The sequence below is a fragment of the Oncorhynchus nerka genome, linkage group LG27 (genome assembly GCF_034236695.1).
Source record: "Oncorhynchus nerka isolate Pitt River linkage group LG27, Oner_Uvic_2.0, whole genome shotgun sequence".
Classification (NCBI taxonomy): domain Eukaryota; kingdom Metazoa; phylum Chordata; class Actinopteri; order Salmoniformes; family Salmonidae; genus Oncorhynchus; species Oncorhynchus nerka.
The window spans coordinates 61,631,736-61,653,929 of NC_088422.1; the positions used below are offsets into that span (position 1 = coordinate 61,631,736).

General features: G+C 46.9%; 1 protein-coding gene across 1 annotated transcript in view; it reads left to right on the top strand.

Moving 5' to 3' along the window:
- The window catches only part of LOC115112107 (neural-cadherin-like), a 218,643-nt gene that overhangs the window by 96,874 nt on the left and 99,575 nt on the right, over positions 1-22,194 (top strand). The window contains 6 exon segments of the mRNA XM_065011153.1: positions 3,080-3,277; positions 3,806-4,031; positions 5,604-5,808; positions 8,557-8,668; positions 10,834-11,083; positions 17,019-17,161. Coding sequence (XP_064867225.1) covers positions 3,080-3,277; positions 3,806-4,031; positions 5,604-5,808; positions 8,557-8,668; positions 10,834-11,083; positions 17,019-17,161 — 1,134 coding nt within the window.

The window sequence follows — 22,194 nt, forward strand, 5'->3', positions numbered from 1 at the left end:
AGGGAAAATCATTGGGTACATGGAACAGGGGAGAGATGTATAAAGGGAATCTAACACTGGAAGAGGGACATAATAAGAGAGACGTGATCTGTTATAATGTGGCTGTTTGTGAAAACAATCCTGCAGTGTCACACCTGCAAGTGTTCTGCAACTGAAAGAGCCTGCATTATGCGTCTTTCTGTTCATGATTGTTTGTGGTCGTGTGTGTGTGTCCAGTGTATGTGTATGTGTATGTGTGTGTGTGTGTGTGCTTGTGTGTAGTGTATGTGTGTGTGTGTGTGTGTGTGCCTGTGTGTAGTGTGTGTGTGTGTGTGTGTGTGTGTGTGTGTGTGTGTGTGTGCTTGTGTGTGTGTGTGTGTGTGTGTGTGTGTACGTGCTTGTAAGCGTGTGTGTGTGTGATTTAATTTGTGATTGCTGTTTTCTGTTAATGCCTAACACCACATTAACATCCTTTAGCATGGCTTTACGTGAAATTGGACTAATGGCTGATAATTGTATTGTCATGTAGCCTAATGGCTTTCAGAGCTTAATGATTGGTTTGTGTACATTACCTCATAGCCTGTTATGGTAGTGTTATGATACTGTCCAGTAGTGTATGGTTATTCTGTTTCTGAAAACAGAACATCTCTCAAACCTCATTGTATTTTTCTTTTTCAATGGATACTCAAGAGTACCCTCTGATTAGGAGTGTGGATCTGGGTTAGGACTAAGACTCTGTGAATGTGTTAGTCAATCTCTATAATAATAACAACATACAACATACAATGCAGAGCCTAGTGAAAGTATACACACCCCTTGCATAGCCTTCACATTTTTCTGCCTTAAAATGAAAGTCAAAAAGGGATTCAATTATAAATATATTTTATATATCTACACAATCTACTCCACACTGTCAAATTGAAAGAACATTCAAGGAAATAGTCCTATTTAATAAAACAAATAAATAATGAAGATGTGTTGATTGCGTCTTCACACCCCTGATTTAATGATATTTAATGAGATTCTACCGACTTTGCACAACACTTCGCACCACATAATGTATATCCATTGTTTTTGTCAAAAACCTTGTCTCAGATATTCAAGCAAATTGAAGACATGACTGAGACTGGACTACTCAGGCATTAAAATGTTTCTAATTGTCCAGCATAAACTCTATCCCAGGTTTAATGTTTTCAGAAGACTGAAACAGGTTTTTGTCTAACTTTTTACCTGGGCTTCGCTCCTTTCATATTTCTTTTGATCCTGACAAACTCCCCAGTCAGTCCCTGTCGGTGACAAGCATACCCATAACATGATGCTGCCACCCATAATACTTGCCAATGCAGAGGGTTCACTCTGTGTTGTTTTGGATTTGACCCAATCCTGTGGTTTTTAATTTAAGCCAAAAAGTTGATTTCTTTGTCATGTTGTCTTGCAGTACTACTTACACAATAATATGTTTTAAAATGAAATCAACTTCATATGTGTCATATCCAGCATCACTTCAACATCAACATATGTGAAAATGGCGCGTTTCTATGTTTTGTCGTAAAAAAATATAGAGGAAGATAGTGTTTCCAATGACATCATCAACCAATTAGTAGACTATTAGTAGGCAATGACTACTCATAATTTTTTTTTTTTAAACAACAGGATGCACACTGATGATGTCATGGGAAAACCTTTTTTCTTACTCTACATTTTTTACTACAAAACATAGAAAAGCTCCATTTTCAGATAATGCATGTTGATGTTGCGGTGGTGCTGGAGATGATGAATATGAAGTTGAATAATTTTTTTATGCTCCTTTAACGGCCCTGTTGCAAACAGAAGGGATGATTTGGAGTGGATTATTGTAACGTCGTTCTTCGTTTGTTGAAAGAGAGGACCGAAATGCAGCGTGGTTGTTACTCATGATCTTTAATGAAGGAAAACGGAACGATACATGAAATAACTCACAAATACAAAAACAACAAACGGAACGTGAAACTTATTACAGCCTATCTGGTGAACTACACAAAGACAGGAACCTTCACCCACGAAATACACAGTGAACCCAGGCTACCTAAATACGGTTCCCCATCAGAGACCACAAGAATCACCTGACTCTGATTGAGAACCGCCTCAGGCAGCCAAGCCTATATAGACACACCCCTAATATTACACAATCCCAAATCCTATAAAACCCCACTACGAAACACAACACATAAACCCATGTCACACCCTGGCCTGACCAAATATATAACGAAAACACAAAACACTATGACCAAGGCGTGACAATTATTTGATCACAGGCTTCTTTCTTTTCACTTTGTCATACAGGTCAGCAATGTGGAGTGAATGCGATGTTGTTTATCCTCTGTAGTTTCAAGTATTGTTGTGTTTTCAGGTATTGTTGGGGCAGCATTATGTTATGGGTATGCTTGTCATCGGTAGGGATTGGGGAGTTTTTTAGGATCAAAAGAAATATGAAAGTTAACAAAATCCCTTAGATTATTTTTCAGGGGGACAATTACACACATTTTAATGCCAAAGACACACCAGAATGACTAACGAGGTGTTCCTGAGTAGTTCAGTCTCAGTCCTGACTTAAATCTGCTTGAAAACAGAGACAAATTTGGAATATTTCTGTCCGTCAATGATTCCCAACCAAATTAACTGAGCTTGAGCAATTTTCGCAAACACAAGGTATATATGTAGCCCTAATATTTGTGCAAGGTTGGTAGAATCTTATTCAAAATGATTCAAAGCTGTAATGGTGCTTCCACCAAGTATTAACATACTGTACGGAATCAAAACGTATTTTTTAAAATTTGTTTTATTCATTTGGAACATTTTCTAAAATGTTTCTTTCACTTTTAAATGTGGAGTATGTTGTATAGATTGGTAGGGGGTAAAACTGTCCAAGGGGTGTTTCGACTTTCACTAGCCACTGTATATGCCATTTAGTAGAAGTTTTTATCCAAAGCGACCTACAGTCATGCATGCGTACATTTTCCGTACGGGTGGTCCCAGGAACCCAACCCACTATACTCACGTTGCAAGCGCCATGCTCTACCAACTGAACTACAGAGGAACAATCTCTGCCGCTCCTTTACAGGTCCAGACTGGTACCTGGTACGGCTGGAGCTGACGGTGACTGATGTGAATGACAATGTTCCGGAATGGACCATGGTTCCCTCCCCCTACCTGGCAGTGGTATCTCCCAACGCCCTGGCCGGGTCACTGGTCTACAAGCTCCACGCCCAGGACGGAGATGAGGGCAACAACGGGGAGGTGGAGTACTTCCTGTCTGATGGTAGGTGCTTCCTGTCCTGTGATTGAGCACAATTTCATTGAGTACATCAACTGGCGGCATTGTAATTGAAAGAGAAAAAAACATTATTTTTAACATTATTTTATATGGTTTTATTTGGTTTTATAAATGCTTTTACACCTTTAAGCTTCTAATTTGTCATTTAATTAGATAATCATGTGCCTTATCTTATGTCGTATGTGTACAATTGCCGAAGTTCGACAGAATGAAATTGCCTGTGGGTGGCATTGTATATGTGAATCTGTGCGTCAATGACTCTAATATTAGATTCCATCCATTGCTGTGCAGCTGTCCCTCTAATATGGAACATACCGGACGTTCTGTTCTATGAATCAATGACAGAAAAAAAAGTTGTTGTGGCCTGGCTGGTCCAGCCTCCTGCACACACGTCAAAGGTTGAAATCTGGCTTTTACTGCCCTTCAACATGACCTCTCTCTCCCTTTCTAGTCAGAAAATACCTTCAAATATATATTTAGAAAATAAACTCCTCCGTTGTCTCCTAACTGCAGGTGGTGACGGGCGTTTCGAGGTGGACAGAAAGAGTGGTCATGTCCGGACCACGGGGCTGCCACTTCAGAGGGACAAAGAGTACCTGTTGACAGTGGTGGCTGCTGACCGGCTGGGTAGCCGTAGTCCCCCAGTGGTGGTGTCAGTCATAGCAGGAGCCAGAGCACCACAGTTCTCCAACGCATCCTTCATTATTTCACTACCTGAGAACACACCAGAGGGACAGCCGTGAGTACCACACACACACACACACACACACACACACACACACACACACACACATGCAAAGTCACACATACTCCCATGTGAAGCAAAGGAGGCTAGTGGGAGGAGCTATAGGAGGACGGGCTCACACACACATATATATATATATATATATATATATAGTTAATACCGTTCCATTAAATCCATTCCAGCCATTAGAATGAGCCCGTCTTCCGATAGCTCCTCCCACTAGATTCCTCTGAGTCTCACACCTGCAAAGTCACACACTCACGCACGCATGCACACATCCATGTACGCACACACACACACACACAAACAAACACACACATGTGCACACATACATAGTCACACACACACACACGCACACATAGGCTCACACACACACACAAACAAACACACACATGTGCACACATACATAGTCACACACACACATGCACACAGGCTCACACACACACACACACACAAACAAACACACACATGTGCACACATACATAGTCACACACACACATGCACACATAGGCTCACACACACACACAAAGAAACAATTGCACACAAACACGGACAGTCACGTACATACACATACATCATGTAAAACCAGAGGTTATGAAGGTCTTAGTTTAAAAAAACAAGTCGGCATGAAAATAATTCACTTGTATTCACAAGTAATTTAAATACATAACCATAGTACCGATTGCCAATGATATGCACACATTATCACACTTTAACAGTGCACATACACACACAATCTCAGACATGTTAATACCGAAAACAATTATGCATTGAGCCATAAGTTCATATAAATCATGCCTACGTAGTTATTCAATATATGACCAACGATTGTTTGTCACACACACACACTCTATATTATAGCCTGTGGCGGTTACTGTAAGGGATTTGACCTTTGGCCTCCTGCCTCCTATAATCTCTCCAGTTGCTTCTCTATTTTGATTGACAGGAACTTACATCACACACCCATCAGTTGAAAGAGTAACATCTGTGGTGATTGTTCCTGCTGAGTGCCTGAGGGATGTGTACCACAACACATAACTCCATTGCCGTTGTGGTACACATTACACAAACCAGAAAACTTTAGTCCTGTTTCTACATTTTCCGTCTCTCTGTCTCATCGCTAAACTGAATAGCCATGCTAGATGTGTTCATCTTCTCTCTCTCTCTCTATCTCTCTTTTACTTTCTCTCTCTCTCTTTCTCTTTCTTTCTTTCTTTCTTTCTTTCTTTCTTTCTTTCTTTCTTTCTTTCTTTCACTCACACGCTCTCCCCCCTCTCTCTCTCTCTCTCTCTCTCTCTCTCTCTCACTCTCTCTCTCTCTCTCACTCTCTCTCTCTCTCTCTCTAAACTGAATCATGTATCAATCATTTTCTCAGTGTTTTGTCAGTACAGGAATTTTCAATTGATGTAGTTCTGTCCTTGAGCTGTTGTTGTTGATTAAAGTTCTATATTATGTAATGTTGTGTGTGGACCCCGGGAAGAGTAGCTGCTGCATGAGCGTGCATGAGCTAATGAGGATCCTAATAAATAAATAAATAATTCCCTTTCCCGCCCCTCTCTCCGGCAGCTTCCTGGCAACTCTAGCCGTGTCCTTCCAGAAGCAACCAATCAGCTACAGCCTGCTCATCAATCCCAGCAGTCTGTTCAGCATGCAGGCGGACACAGGGGAGATCACTCTGACCAGGACCATAGACTTTGAGATGGACCAGCACAGCTTCCTGCTCATGGTTAGGGCCAGCGAGGACCAGGACAGTCTGAGCAGCGCTGCTGAGGTGGGTCCAGTGTCGATTCAGAATGATTACCTAGCATTCAGTGTGTTTGTGTGTGTATAAGAGAGAGAAAGACACACACACACACACACACACACACACATAATGTAACGCTCTCACAGGGTTCGCTAGGTTATCCTTCTGATTAGGAATATCAATTAATAGAGCTGCTAAAATGCTTGAACGGAGAGAACACATGGGCAACGGCTACATGAACAAGAATAATGGGAACATGTATGATGTTGGGTGGTCTAGTTTGTTGTCTCAGTGCTGGGGAGATATCCCAGCCTTCACTGCTAATTAAACATGGACGGGGGACCTGGGGGAGAGACTAGAGAATGGCTCCCAGTGTTTCTCTTCTGTGGTGCCCCGCCTCAACATGAGCATCACGCCTAGTTAACGTCAGCAGAAAGACAGACATCTTCACTGCTCAGCCATCCACTGGTCTTCCCTGTCCTCAGGCACAACAGTAGAGCACAGAGCCAAACAAAATGTGGGAACAAACATGAAGGGGAGAGAGAAAAGACTGGCAGCTGCTCCTGAGATCTGTCTAATCCTGTGAGCTTTATGTCCAGAAAGAGTCCTCAGTGAATGCCTGGTGCGGAAGAAGAGGGAGTGAGGGAGGGAGGGAGAGTAGGGAGGCTGGAAGGAGGGAGGGAGGGGGTGGGACGGAGAGATCGAGTGAGAGCAAGAGAGAGAGACGGACAGACGGACACAGAGAGAAAGGAAGCGAGAAGGAGGCTAGAGGAAGGGAGAGAGGGAGGGAGATTCTGAAGGGAGGGAGAGAGAAAGCTAGACAGAGGCTGGAGGGATGGGAAGGGAGGAGGGAGAGATACAGAGAGAGCCGGGAGGGAGATGTTTTGCGGCCCGTGCTCGTGCCCTGCTCCGACTGCCCACACTCCTGTCCTGCCCTGTCCAACCCTTGCTGTCCTGCCCGTGCCACAGGGCACAGCTGGTCAACGTTCATCACATACCTCCAAAATGTACATCCAAACAGTCAAGCAGTCAAAGCTGCCTCCGAAGAAACTGAGTTGTGAAAAGGCCCTTAACTTTGAATCCGCTTTGTTAATTTGCAGGTAGATTCCAGGCGTTTCTCCTACTGCAGCGAATACTTTGTAGCACCATTAGTTACCTAACCAGCCAGTGACCTGCCCAGCCCCTCCACAACATGCCGATGGTTCCTCAGCCTTATCAGAGCTGACTGGCTCTCACGTCAAATTCAGCCCTCTGTTCCATCACTGCACTGCCCAGCTCAACCCTCTCTCTCTCCTTTCCCCCCTCTCCCCTCGCTAGCTGCCTCTGGGAGCTCACATTACTGTGCTTCTTCTAACAGAACAGTTGTGTGCTTTGGTGGCGTAGTCGTGGTGTGCGATAAAAGGGGGTCAGCTGATGTTCTTGTTGTTTTGTTCTTCAGAGAGCGCTCTGACTCTGACATCGGAAGAGCGCTCCGAGTCTGACTGCGTGTTCTGCTCCTTAGCTGCAGGTTCTTGGACTGGAAGAGAACAGCTGTTATTACAGGCAGGCAGCTCTCCTTACCCCCCTAATGAATAGCAGAGCAGAGCAGTGCTCTGGCCGTGGGGCTGCCGTGTTCGCCCGGCAACACGGTGTATTTCATGTCAGCGGTTCTCCCCTAGCAGTCACAGGAGGAAACCAAGGCTGCATTGTGTCTCCCTGCTGGTATTGATCATGAGACCCTCTCACTGGATCGAGAGTCGCCGCACCACAGGTTCCCCGTCTGGTGGCTAGCTGGGTTATTAGTTAACGGGCCTGGGTAAGCAATCCTAGCCTCTATGTAAATCGGTGAAGTCTGTGTCCCTCCGAGCCAGGATAGGGATGTGACTGCTGCTCACGGCAGATAACAAAGAACAGGCGCTTACGAACGCACACACCTTTTGAGCACACCGCTAAGCGCTGACTGCATGGTGTAATGAGGGAGGGGAAAGGTGTGGATTTTGGAGGATTATGTTCATTTTGTGTGATCATTTTTTTTCTCTCTCTCTCCGTGGCTGGTGTATCAGTGTGAATTACAGTGAGGAGGACGCTGTAATCCCCTGTTACCTCGCTGCTCCTCTTGCAGAGGAGAGGAAGGGCAGAGGAGGAGGAGGAGAAGGGGTGGAACGGGGAAGGAAATAGCAGCAGCAGAGCATCTCTTCTCTTTTTCATCTTTTTTTTCTTCTTTTTCTGACCCTGTTGAACCTCTTGGGGGATTGCTTAGCCAGTGCTGTGGAGTTTGGCTCTGACTGTTAGTAGTGAAAGGGCAATCTACTGAAAGCAGCTTTTTCTCTCCTGTTATAAACACCAGGGACGATTACTGGCTCTCTCCCCAGACTGGCCACAATCAGACACTTTCAGAAGCCCAGATATGAATGACTCTTGCTCCCTGGCACATCCCAAGCTCAAACCTTTCTGCCCTGCAATGTATTATACTTTACCTTCAACTGTATTATACTCACATTTTACTCAGTGTCTCTAGCTCACTTTCTTCTCAGTTTAAATAGATTGTATTAGCTGAGCTGTTAAAAGCAATTCATGGTAAGACAGTTCATTAGGTTTAACAATTAATCTATCAAAGGCCTAAAGATAACTATCAAATTACGTGGAGGAGGAGAATAATTTACTCTCTCTCTCTCTCTCTCTCTCTCTCTCTCTCTCTCTCCCCCAACTCTCTCTCTCTCTCTCTCGCTCTCTCTCTCTCACACTCTCTCTCTAAACTGAATCACGTATGAATCATTTTCTCTCCTAATTAAACAGGTGCGTGTGATCATCACAGACGAAAATGACTGTGTTCCTGAGTTCCTGCAGTCCATTTACAGCAAAGACAGTGTGCCGGAGACTGTAACCACGGCAACCTCTCTGCTACAAGGTGAGTGGATCCATACACGTACACTCTCTCTCCCCCCCTCCATCCTCCCTCCATCGCCCCCTCCACTCTAATGGCCATCTCATGGCCAGGGACAATGTTCAGTTCTGTTCCTAAGACCACACGAAGCTCCACATATTCTCTGTAGTGTAGTCACAGGAGTTCTGTGTTATTCTGTAGTGCTATGTTCACCATGCTGGTGGGTGAGGAAAGGACTTACATGTGAAGTCTCTCCCTGTCCTTGATTTGCGTAGTACCAGAGGTGTACCCTTGCTGATGAACAGCCTTTCTTTGGCAGACATTGCTGTGAGACCACTGTGAGGCAGGTGTGTTTGGAAAAAGGAGCCCCAACAGGTGTGGTGTGCCTGCTATGCTCAACAGGTGCGTAGGGGCCTACAGTACCTACCGGCGGATGTGACACACTGCAATTATCGCTATGAATCTGAACGTAACAGGACTTTTTCCTACAGACTTGTAAGCAGCCGTGAGAACAGCATATCTGGGTCACATCTATGGGGGCGTATAATATCTCAATGAAATTTCAATGAAAGCTTCTTTTTTTAAAATTCCCTGTGTGTTGGTCCGACGGTTTAAGGTGAAGAAACCGAGATTAGGCTCTTGTTCCTGGGATTAGTGCGTTCCCGAACAGGAGGCTGTGATTGTGTACAGACAGACAGACAGACAGACAGACAGACAGACAGACAGACAGACAGACAGACAGACAGACAGACAGACAGACAGACAGAGAGACAGAGAGACAGAGAGACAGAGAGACAGAGACTTTACACTGGACATCATCCGGCTCCATTTTTAGGGCTAGACCAGGCCACAGCAACAAGCCCTGGGATTGTGTCACAGACAGACAGAGAGACAGAGAGAGAGAGAGACAGAGAGAGAGAGAGACAGAGAGAGAGAGAGACAGACAGACAGACAGAGAGACAGAGAGACAGAGAGAGACAGACAGACAGACAGACAGACAGACAGACAGACAGACAGACAGACAGACAGACAGACAGACAGACAGACAGACAGACAGACAGACAGACAGACAGAGAGAGAGACAGAGAGACAGACAGAGAGACAGAGAGACAGAGAGACAGAGAGAGAGACAGAGAGACAGACAGAGAGACAGAGAGAGAGAGAGAGAGAGAGACAGAGAGACAGAGAGAGAGAGAGACAGAGAGACAGAGAGACAGAGAGACAGACAGAGAGACAGAGAGAGAGAGAGACAGAGAGAGACTTTAAACTGGACATCATCCGGCTCCATTTTTAGGGCTAGACCAGGCCACAGCAACAAGCCCTGGGATTGGCTGAAGTGGATCTTAAAGATTAGATATATATGGATTTAGGCCGGTTTTAAAGCCGAAGTAGTGACATGGTAAACAGCACCACACATCACGGTTTATTAATCTATGTCTCCTACAGGTCTGTTCTGTGGTGAGGGCAGACCATAGGAGGCTGTCAGTTAGCCCAACAATCCTTTTAGAGCCTCACTGGCTCAGTATCGATGGATATTCAAATGATCCTCATTGCTAAATCAGCAAGTGCATACTGAGGAAATGAAATATTGACTTTGATTTAAGAAGTCTTCCACAATATATGGATATGTGTCATCAAGGATAATGCTCATATTTGACAGTGTTGTTGGTGACATTTAAATCCACCGGACTAGGTTCCCGTGGATCGGTGGAGGCCGCTGAACGGCTCAGAATAATGATTCCTCTCCCGTCAATACCACGAATCCGTCCTCCCCAATTAAGGTGCCACCAACCTCCTGTGTCTTGGATGCTGTTGGTCGACATGATACAGTGAGGTAGAGAGTATACGGAATGCAATCTAAGGAGAATAGCAGAATGCAGGAGTTCACGGTGAAAAGGACTAGTTAGCGGAAAATATGCTGATCCCAGTCCCAGACACAGCCGTCTCTTTTAGCAAGGCAATCACTCTGACCGTAGCCCTACTCCAGTATGTTTTCAACACAACAAGAGACATTTGGGAAAATGCTATTCCTGCGATACAGAAATGTGCGAACACGCATGGAAAAACAATAGTAATTAAGACCAGGGTCACGTGTTGGGCATATTAGTTCCGGTTAGATGATGTTGAAGGACACAGAGAGATGTCTTTATCTAACCTCCCCTCTTCCCCCTGTCTCTCCCTCGCTCTAGTGTCTGCCAGTGACTGTGACTCGGACCTGAACGCTGAGTTATCCTACTACACTCTGAGCCCAGACTTCAGCATCTCTCCCCACGGCACCATTTTCCCCGCAGGGCAGCTGGACTATGAGAGGCCCAACCACCTGTATGAGTTTGTGGTGATGGCTGTGGACAAGGGAGATGTGCCCCGGACAGGTACGGCCACTGTACGCATCCGCATGGCCAATGTCAACGACGAGGTCCCCGAGTTCTCCCAGCATGTGTGAGTACAGTACTGCTTCTCCTCCTTCATCACTATCAACATCATAAGTGAGAGCGCGGTGATCACAATCATCGCCATGGCCATCATTATCGTCATCATCATCATCATCATCGTCAACGTTTAAGCAGAACGCCTATATTTTTATTATTCACGTATCTCCCTTCTCTACTCGCCATTTTCCTTCCACCCTGCCTGCTCTTCTTGTTGTTAACCCTCACCCGTTGCCTATTTGTCAGCCTAGGCCATGCCATTTCACTTTCCTCTGCTCTGCACAGCTGCCTCCTCCCACAATCCAGTGCAGCTGCAGTTTCCCAGAATTCCACATGGCTGCCAATTCCCCAAATCCCCTACAGCTGCCGCTGGTCTACAACCAAAACCCCATTCAAAACAAAATACACAACAACAACAAAAAAAGAAACAGAAACTGGGATTTCAACATCTCTATTTGTCCTGTTCCTCTTGGGCATGTTTCCTGCCCTGTATTAGCTCATCCGCACAGTCCTTTTTTTAAATGCCGCATTACCCTGCTGTTCCGGGCCGATCTGTTGTGATGCATTGAGCTGTTTTTTTCCCCCCTCTGGCGTTGCTCTGGCCTGTGGCTCTTTTAATTGGACAATTTTCTGTCAGCTAGCTCTGCAAATTGGTGAGGCAGGTTCAATCAGCCATGCCTTTAGTTGTCGTGGAGAGAATAACTCCAACACCAGGGCAGTGTGTGTGTGTGTGTGTGTGTGTGTGTGTGTGTGTGTGTGTGTGTGTGTGTGTGTGTACTGAAGTACACGTCTGTTTTTCAGAGAGAGATGACGAGGTAGGGAAAGAGTTGAGAGAGAGATGGAGTGTGTCAGACAGAGTGAGATAAGAGTGAGAGAGTAGGGGGATAGAGAGATGGAGAGGGAGAACCAACTGCCCGCCAGGGATGTCTGTTTGAATCATTCAGGTGAACCAGTGGCATGGACCCAGTGTGTGGGTGTGGCTGGGTATGAATTGCTGATATAGATGCTCTATGTAGATGACTTAGCGTTTAGTTGTTGGGATTAATGTTGTGGTGTGGGTAGGTGGATGGGGTTCTGTGTGCTGTAATGGGAGGCTGTGTGTGGGTCTGTGTGTGTGTTATTGCTGTGTGACTCTGTTGGGGGTTTTGTGGGAAGAATTGATTTCCTGTCAGCAGGAGCATCACCAGTTTCCCCTCATGGTCTGTACATTCTACAGAGATCTACAGTGAATTGTCATTGTTAGTCTACAGATATTCTCTAATGTGTAAAACAATGATTGACTAACTTTGTGATGGCCGTCAGACTGTTATTTCTATCGGGCTCAATTGGATCAGCCAGTTCCATTTGCCACTCGGTTGGCTCCACGTTGCTGTTCATCGCCATCAGACAAAACCTCATCTCCAAAACAAACTTTTCAGGAAATGTAAAAAATAAAAATAAACATATTTTCCTATTAACGAACATACAACGAAAATTCAGAAGATATTTTTAATACATTTTCGTCGGCCGAGGCTCATGAAATGTTCAGAGAATATTGAGGGGAGTCACTGCTTTCAATACATGTAAAAACAAATAAAAAAAAATGTATATTTTTAAAAAAGCCAGAAATAGAGTTACGAGGTTTTCATTCGAAAATGGTGTGTTGCTGGTGAAATCGACAAAATGAGTCTTGTCACCCAGCCCGGTGTACACTAAGTAGATCATTACAGGGATTGTTTCCTGGCCGACAGTAACCTGAGTGATGAGTGAATTGGATAGGCAGAGGGATATTTATACATGTATTCACAGAGCCCCGGCAATCTGTTGACGTTATAGAAGACGGAGAGATGCTAATGAGCACAAACAACAAGCCAGTCTCGGTCCGGCGCTGTGTGTGTCAGTCGTTAATATGTAATAGATGTTTTGGGTAAATTGGCTAATTATATTGCGGCTGATGTCAGTCATTGTGGAGGGAAATGGGGTTACGGGTGACAGAGCGTCCGTGTCTCTGGTGTGGTGGAGGCTGACGGGAGGGAGGATGTAGGAAGACTGATGGAACAGTAGCTGGAGTTTGCGGTGAAATGAGATTGATGGGATAAGATAATGAGCGGGAGAGCTGGCACTGTGAGGGGAATACGCAACCACTGTCTGTCTGCCTGGGCAGGAGCCTGCCGCGTTCGCCATTCACTCACTCACGGCCTCTCCCACAACATGGCGGCCCCGCCTGGGAGTTGTCAGTCACTCCTGTGTCAGAACCCCGTCGCCTGGGCCAAAGTCCACGGCGACAGGTGAGAGAGGGACAGCAGCCTGAGTCGGCGCGCGACAAGCTTTGAGCGGCAGAGGCAGGTGATGGAGAGGCGCTGCGGTGTGTTTGGACCCTCTCTTTATTCTTTAGAGAAAATGGAGCCTGTGAAAATAAGGTCTTTGAGAGATGTCTTGTGTGTGTGTGTGTGTGTGTGTGAGGGGGGGGGGGGGTGTCATCTCATCATGGGAAACGAAGGCTCTTTGAGGCTGGTGACAGATTAAAGGTCGCAGGTGTCTGTTGTGCCGTGGCGGTGGGTGTTGGAGCAGGCAGGTGGCATGGGGAGGGGTGAGGGGGGAGGGGGGAGGGGTCTGCAAGCGGGGACATAAGTTACAAGCATGAAATGCCTGTCGGCACGACTGTTACCCATCAATCAGTTGTGTGGGAAAGGACCGGATGACAAGTACAACCAGTCCCCTCTCTCCACCTTTGTCACTCTCCGGACACCCGTCCATCTTACTCTCTGCTTCCTTGTCACCATCATGCTGTCCCTTTTTCTCCTCCCTTTGCCAAACCTCTCTCCATTTGTCAGACAACTGATTTGACATGATCACCGATCAGTTGACTTCGGTTTTCCATTTTGAATGTATCATTGTAGTTGATAATCCTTTTCTAAGACTTTTTAAATCTTCTTTATTTGTTCTGCATAAGTCGTTGCTCCATACAGTCATGCCTGCATTCCTATTGAAATACAACTTGGCAGGGCCCTAATCAATTCAAATCAAATGAAAGAAAGAAACTGGAACAATGGTTTCCATGGAAATGGTGCATAATGCTCTTGTGTAAACAATATATGACACATGAAAAGTTTGTTTCATTTCTGCCTGAAGAAATGACATCTTGATTGGGTAATATACAGCAGACCTTCATTGTAGAGAAATTCTGAGCAGCTTCCATCCACTGGCGGATAGGAACATAAAGGAAATGTTCTCAGAGGCCATGCTCATGCTGTGAGTGCTTTTCCCTCTCCACCCAGCAAAATGATTCCTTTATACTGACTGAGGAGTGGAGGAGAGAGTAGCAGTCAGACAGACAAGACCGACAGACTACAGATGGACTCCCGACAGACAGACTACAGACAGACAGACAAGACCGACAGACTACAGACGGACTCCAGACAGACAGACTACAGACATACAGACAAGACCGACAGACTACAGACGGACTCCCGACAGACAGACAGACTACAGACAGACAGACAAGACCGACAGACTACAGACGGACTCCAGACAGACAGACTACAGACAGACAGACAAGACCGACAGACTACAGACGGACTCCCGACAGACAGACTACAGACAGACCGACAGACTACAGACGGACTCCCGACAGACAGACTACAGACAAACAGACAAGACCGACATACTACAGATGGACTCCCGACAGACAGACAGACTACAGACAGACAGACAAGACCGACAGACTACAGACGGACTCCCGACAGACAGACAGACTACAGACAGACAGACAGACAAGACCGGCCGACAGACGGACAGAGCACGCTGGCTCGGTAGAACAGTCCGTCTCTGTCAGTCTGTCAGAGTGAGTCGCTCCTCTGTCCTGTCTCCGCGTCCACTAGCTCTGAGCAGAGTGGAGCGTGGGAGGAATGATGAACGACAACATACTGTGCCCACATTTGAGGCCCTGTTTGTCTTTCCGCTGTTAGACGCGCTCACATCCACGGGAACATTTCAATAGAGATGGAGCAGGAGGGTGATTGGTGAAAGAGACAGATGGGAAGACCGTGGGGCTTATATCTCTGTATGTGTGTGAATGTGTGTGTGTGTGTGTGTGTGTGTGGGAATGTGTTTGTTTTTGCATCACTATGACTGTTTGCTTGAAATAAAGTACAGTTCTTTATGTGTGTACTATCGTACACAGCACGAGTGATTCTGAGAATGGGGGGTGAGTGGGAGTCTGAGGGAGTGGGAGCATGGCCGTCTGTTTACCTTTATGCGTGTTCCCGTGTAGAGGAGAGTAAATAGATTTTTTTTCTCAGATCGGTGTAAAGGTCTGGAAGTGTTCTTTACATTTACAGGCCTGCTAGATTTGAAGGCCACAAATTGTACATTATAGTTAGTTTACTGTGGGTATAAAACAAATCCTATTTACTTAACAGCAGGAATGGACCGTCTTCTGTTCTGTCATTACTATCTGGAGCTTGTGTAACATAGCCAGTCCTGGAGCTTGCTCTAGGGGTCCCAGTCTAGGGTTCCCAGTCTAGGGATCCCAGTTTAGGGTTCCCAGTCTAGGGTTCCCAGTCTAGGGTTCTAGTCTAGGGGTCCCAGTCTAGGGTTCCCAGTCTAGGGGTCCCAATCTAGGGGTCCTGGGCCAAGGGTTAACCAATGGAATAGACTGAGAAAAGACATAACTGCCCTCCATCGTGCACAATCCCTATTTCCTATATGGCTTTGTGTCTTCAGTGTCATTTTGTGGACTGTAATATACTGTATGTGCAATAATCAGTGGCCTTGAGTGTCAGCCCTGAAACTGCAAGGTTGGGGGGGTCATACCAAATACAACAAAAAATGGGACTTGATGCCTCTCTGCTCGACACTCAGCAATCAGGAGATGGATTGTGGGTAAGGCCTTATGACAGACTAGCGTCTTGTTTATGGGGTGTGCTGTACTTGTACATCAAGCTGCCTCATGCTAGGTAAACAGTAGATATGGCTGCTACCCCTATTGGCTGTTCTGGCTCAGACCAGACTTACTTACTGGGAACTCTTTAAATGCACATGTATGACAGGAGTACTCTCACTTGGCAATGCAGATGTCTGTGTTAGGATACACATGGTTTGGTCTGTATTTTTGTTTAGGGGACATGTACCGTATGTGCATTATGTGTAAATTGCATTAAGCCGCTTAGCGGTGGGCTGTGATAAACGGAAACTGAACCGCGCTGTTGTTGAACCGCATTGTTTGATTGGTCGACAAGATGAACGATGCCCTTCAGGGTAAACGGTGCGCAGCGGGCCGCTCAAGACTTTTGGGACCGCCACGGCCACATGCAAAACTGCCGGTGTTTTGCCGCCTGGCAGCCTACTCCAGTTGAAGTCTATGAGACCTTCGCCGCTTGCCGCCGCCCGCCTGTGATCGTCTTTACGCGTGAATCAACCAGGGGGAAAGACCGTGCCTGGCGGTGTGAGATTAAGGTGTTCATGCGTTATTTGTGTATTCTGTATTTGGCTTATGTACTGTATAGTTCTATCTACAGTATACAGTAGGGGTTTGTTTGTGTGTTTGTATGACATGCTGGGCTTGGTTGATTCTCTCCAGAGTTCCTCACAACGCTGTCATCCAAGTCACTCGTTCTTTCACACTCCACCCCAGCCACTTTGTGTTATCCCTCCACTGTGACAGGCTGCCAACAGCTGTTTACCGACTGCTATCTCCTTCGAATTTGGAATCAGAACTCAGGTTGTCTCCACCGAGGCCCAACATATCATACACTCAACCAATTCTGTTTTTACCCTCCCAACAACAGCTTCCTAACATGCATTCATCAATCTGTTGGAAATGTTAAAGTGATTCAAATGTGACAAGTCTGCAGCCTGGTGTGTTATTCACTCATTTTCGCTCTCGCACCCTGGATTGTCGCTGGGGAGACGCGAGGAAAGGTGTTGACTTTGGGATGTCTCTCTCTCTCTCTCTCTGTCAACAGCTACCGGACCTTCGTCTCGGAGGACGCCGGGCCTAACACCCTGGTTGCCACGGTGCTTGCCAAGGACCCCGACGGCGATGGAATCACCTACAGAATCACAACGGGCAACGACGAGGGCAACTTTGTTATCGACAGCCAGAAAGGTGAGACACGCCCCTCTCTTCCTCTGAGTCCCGCTGCTCTCCCTCGTCCCCGTCCCTTCTTGTAGATATTTCACTCGACCGGTGAAATGAACTGTCATGAGACACACTTTAGCTGTTGTTTATTTTTAGCGCGGATGATTTTGTCATTGCAGATGTCATCAAAAGGTTTGCTCTCCAATGTCCCGCCTTAAGTCCACCAAGGAAGCCATTTGATAATTGAAAATTGTGTTAAAGGCCTCAACTAATTTTATAGCCCTCCCACCCTGGGTAAATTGCACCATTGAATCTGCATATCACATTAAAGGGTAATAAAATGACTTTGACAAATTCAATTCATCTGGATCGTCAAGGTGCAATTTCCTTTGTTCATTTCCACTGACGGTAACTGTCAGCAGAAAGGGGAGATTTCTCAACCATATAAAGAAATGAATGCCATATAACCCTGACTGGTACACAAAACTAATAAACTGCTATTCATCCATGTCACTTCAATTGCTTTAAAAGGCTGCAAGAAGCACTCTGTCACTGTCCTCACACATTTGGGTGGCATTTTGTTCTGCGTAGTTTTTTTGCTTCGAGCATGCATATCGTAATGTGTAACTATTATACATGGTCAAATGTTTTCATGCACATCCCATGGAGCCCCTGTGATAGGCTTCGAGCTCCTTCCTGTTCACGGTCGTGTAACTGTCAGACCGGTCCGACTTAGCATCAGTGTATACATCCTGCAGCTACTGTATGACCAGTTTACACGCTACTATTGGACCCTATCATCTCTTACACTCACCTATGGAGCTGCCTGGGCTCACTAGAGGGGTTTAACCCTTGTATTACTCACATCGTTAAACTGATGATTTGCTTTATTTAAAAAAAAAAACTATTTCAAACTATTCCTCACAGCTTCTTATTTCGTTCAGATCCTTCACTGTTCACACCCATATACCGCAGCACTCGTTAGTTTAGGAGGCGAAGAACATATTCCGCACACACACACACACACACACACACACACACACACACACACACACACATACACACAAGCCCCACCCACATCTCATCACTCTCCCTCCCTTTTAGAGATCAAAGTATTTTATTACTTCTTCTCCACGGATCGTCAAATCTCCTCCACTTTCGCGAAATGTCCTCAATCATTCATGGGAGATTTCTTTTTCTCGGGGATAGATGGGCTGTGTTAATTTGACTGTAACTCAGCGTAGAATACGTTTCCTGAGATTTAAAACCGTTTCAAGAATTCAAACAGCAGAGTCAATAAGATGATCACCCTCTTTTTGTATTAAAGACATAAATACGGAGCTTCCATTCTCAGCACGGGGGGGAATGTTTACTCCGATAAACAGGTAGATCATGTCTACGGTTAATGGGAACGACCCTTCTCCTTTAATGGGAACGACCCTTCCCCTTTATCCTTTTTATTGCGTCGTTGTTTGTCTGTGAAGAGCTCATATTGAAGAAGTGTTCTAATTCATCTGCAGGCTGATGAAGAAATCCCCATTGGTGTAGGAGTCGTAATGGTTCATCATGCCGTCCTCCCTCAGTGCCACTAGTTTAGTGGGAGTTTTGCCGTGCTTGTGATGTGAGGTTTATATAACCCCCCCATTGATTCACCCCATACTTCACCCCTTTCTCCCTAGGGGACAAATGTAGTCGTTCCTCCCTCAGTTTCTCTGCCTTTCATGGCTTCATCCCTCTGTTTTGGGGCCAGACGATGATTAGAGTTGGCGTTGAGAGAGGGGCATCGGCTCCCCATCCCTCCCCCTGCCAACCCCCTCCCCTCCATCATACGAAGCGACGTGTGCTCAGTGACCCCTGGAGAAACATCTTCTCCATCTTTGATGTGCGATGATATGTGCTGGCCGAGTCTCACCGACCATGTTTAGCAGGGTGAGCAAGTACTGTGATGCACGCTACTGTATGCCTCGGCCTGCCTGACCCAGCACGCACACACACACACACACACACACACACACACACACACACACACACACACACACACACACACACACACACACACACACACACATGCTTGGACACGTGCAAACACACACACAGACATGTATACAAGCACACACACATATACATTCTTTGACACACACCCATGCGCACAAACATCAATTCCCTCCCTCACGTACTGCGGGGACACATATCTTATCGAATGGAAGGGACAGGGACTATATGCTTTTTTTCTTGGAATGTTTTAAAACCTCATTTTCCTTCTATCTCTCAACTCTGGCTGAACCTTTTTCAGAGCAGTCTTTGAAGTCATGTCGAGATGTTGTCATCTTAAGACATTCTCCTCCAGATAGATACTGATGTACGGCAGGCCTCGCAGGCAGTTTTTTTGTTCAATTTGTCACATTCTTCCACAATGTTTTGGTTTGATGTTCCTGAGTGCACACCCAGGTGTGTGCATACACTGAGTGTGTGTTCGTGCGTGACTATGTGTTAATACTACACCATGTGGCACGCATGTGCAACATAATTCTGTGTGTGTGCGGAGCCATTGTCTCCCTGGGCTGCTGGGAGTATGTGACATGTCCTCCTGAGGCTACACGCTCTCCTTCAACAGGCTCTCTCTTATAGGAACAGCTCCCTGGCCTGTGGTGCAACTAGTCTGTCTCTTATAGGACCAGCTCCCTGGCCTGTGGTGCAGCTAGTCTGTCTCTTATAGGACCAGCTCCCTGGCCTGTGGTGCAGCTAGTCTGTCTCTTATAGGACCAGCTCCCTGGCCTGTGGTTCAGCTAGTCTGTCTCTTATAGGACCAGCTCCCTGGCCTGTGGTGCAGCTAGTCTGTCTCTTATAGGAACAGCTCCCTGGCCTGTGGTGCAGCTAGTTTGTCTCTTATAGGACCAGCTCCCTGGCCTGTGGTGCAGCTAGTCTGTCTCTTATAGGACCAGCTCCCTGGCCTGTGGTGCAGCTAGTCTGTCTCTTATAGGACCAGCTCCCTGGCCTGTGGTGCAGCTAGTTTGTCTCTTATAGGACCAGCTCCCTGGCCTGTGGTGCAGCTAGTTTGTCTCTTATAGGACCAGCTCCCTGGCCTGTGGTGCAGCTAGTTTGTCTCTTATAGGACCAGCTCCCTGGCCTGTGGTGCAGCTAGTTTGTCTCTTATAGGACCAGCTCCCTGGCCTGTGGTGCAGCTAGTCTGTCTCTTATAGGACCAGCTCCCTGGCCTGTGGTGCAGCTAGTTTGTCTCTTATAGGACCAGCTCCCTGGCTTGTGGTGCAGCTAGTCTGTCTCTTATAGGAACAGCTCCCTGGCCTGTGGTGCAGCTAGTTTGTATCTTATAGGACCAGCTCCCTGGCCTGTGGTGCAGCTAGTCTCTCTCTTATAGGACCAGCTCCCTGGCCTGTGGTGCAGCTAGTTTGTCTCTTATAGGACCAGCTCCCTGGCCTGTGGTGCAGCTAGTCTCTCTCTTATAGGACCAGCTCCCTGGCCTGTGGTGCAGCTAGTTTGTCTCTTATAGGACCAGCTCCCTGGCCTGTGGTGCAGCTAGTCTGTCTCTTATAGGACCAGCTCCATGGCCTGTGGTGCAGCTAGTCTCTCTCTTATAGGACCAGCTCCATGGCCTGTGGTGCAGCTAGTCTGTCTCTTATAGGACCAGCTCCCTGGCCTGTGGTGCAGCTAGTTTGTCTCTTATAGGACCAGCTCCCTGGCCTGTGGTGCAGCTAGTCTGTCTCTTATAGGACCAGCTCCCTGGCCTGTGGTGCAGCTAGTCTGTCTCTTATAGGAACAGCTCCCAGGCCTGTGGTGCAGCTAGTTTGTCTCTTATAGGACCAGCTCCCTGGCCTGTGGTGCAGCTAGTCTGTCTCTTATAGGACCAGCTCCCTGGCCTGTGGTGCAGCTAGTTTGTCTCTTATAGGACCAGCTCCCTGGCCTGTGGTGCAGCTAGTTTGTCTCTTATAGGACCAGCTCCCTGGCCTGTGGTGCAGCTAGTTTGTCTCTTATAGGACCAGCTCCCTGGCCTGTGGTGCAGCTAGTTTGTCTCTTATAGGACCAGCTCCCTGGCCTGTGGTGCAGCTAGTCTGTCTCTTATAGGACCAGCTCCCTGGCCTGTGGTGCAGCTAGTTTGTCTCTTATAGGACCAGCTACCTGGCTTGTGGTGCAGCTAGTCTGTCTCTTATAGGAACAGTTCCCTGGCCTGTGGTGCAGCTAGTTTGTCTCTTATAGGACCAGCTCCCTGGCCTGTGGTGCAGCTAGTTTGTCTCTTATAGGACCAGCTCCCTGGCCTGTGGTGCAGTTAGTCTGTCTCTTATAGGACCAGCTCCCTGGCCTGTGGTGCAGCTAGTTTGTCTCTTATAGGACCAGCTCCCTGGCTTGTGGTGCAGCTAGTCTGTCTCTTATAGGAACAGCTCCCTGGCCTGTGGTGCAGCTAGTTTGTCTCTTATAGGACCAGCTCCCTGGCCTGTGGTGCAGCTAGTCTCTCTCTTATAGGACCAGCTCCCTGGCCTGTGGTGCAGCTAGTTTGTCTCTTATAGGACCAGCTCCCTGGCCTGTGGTGCAGCTAGTCTCTCTCTTATAGGACCAGCTCCCTGGCCTGTGGTGCAGCTAGTTTGTCTCTTATAGGACCAGCTCCCTGGCCTGTGGTGCAGCTAGTCTGTCTCTTATAGGACCAGCTCCATGGCCTGTGGTGCAGCTAGTCTCTCTCTTATAGGACCAGCTCCATGGCCTGTGGTGCAGCTAGTCTGTCTCTTATAGGACCAGCTCCCTGGCCTGTGGTGCAGCTAGTTTGTCTCTTATAGGACCAGCTCCCTGGCCTGTGGTGCAGCTAGTCTGTCTCTTATAGGACCAGCTCCCTGGCCTGTGGTGCAGCTAGTCTGTCTCTTATAGGAACAGCTCCCAGGCCTGTGGTGCAGCTAGTTTGTCTCTTATAGGACCAGCTCCTGGCCTGTGGTGCAGCTAGTCTGTCTCTTATAGGACCAGCTCCCTGGCCTGTGGTGCAGCTAGTTTGTCTCTTATAGGACCAGCTCCTGGCCTGTGGTGCAGCTAGTTTGTCTCTTATAGGACCAGCTCCTGGC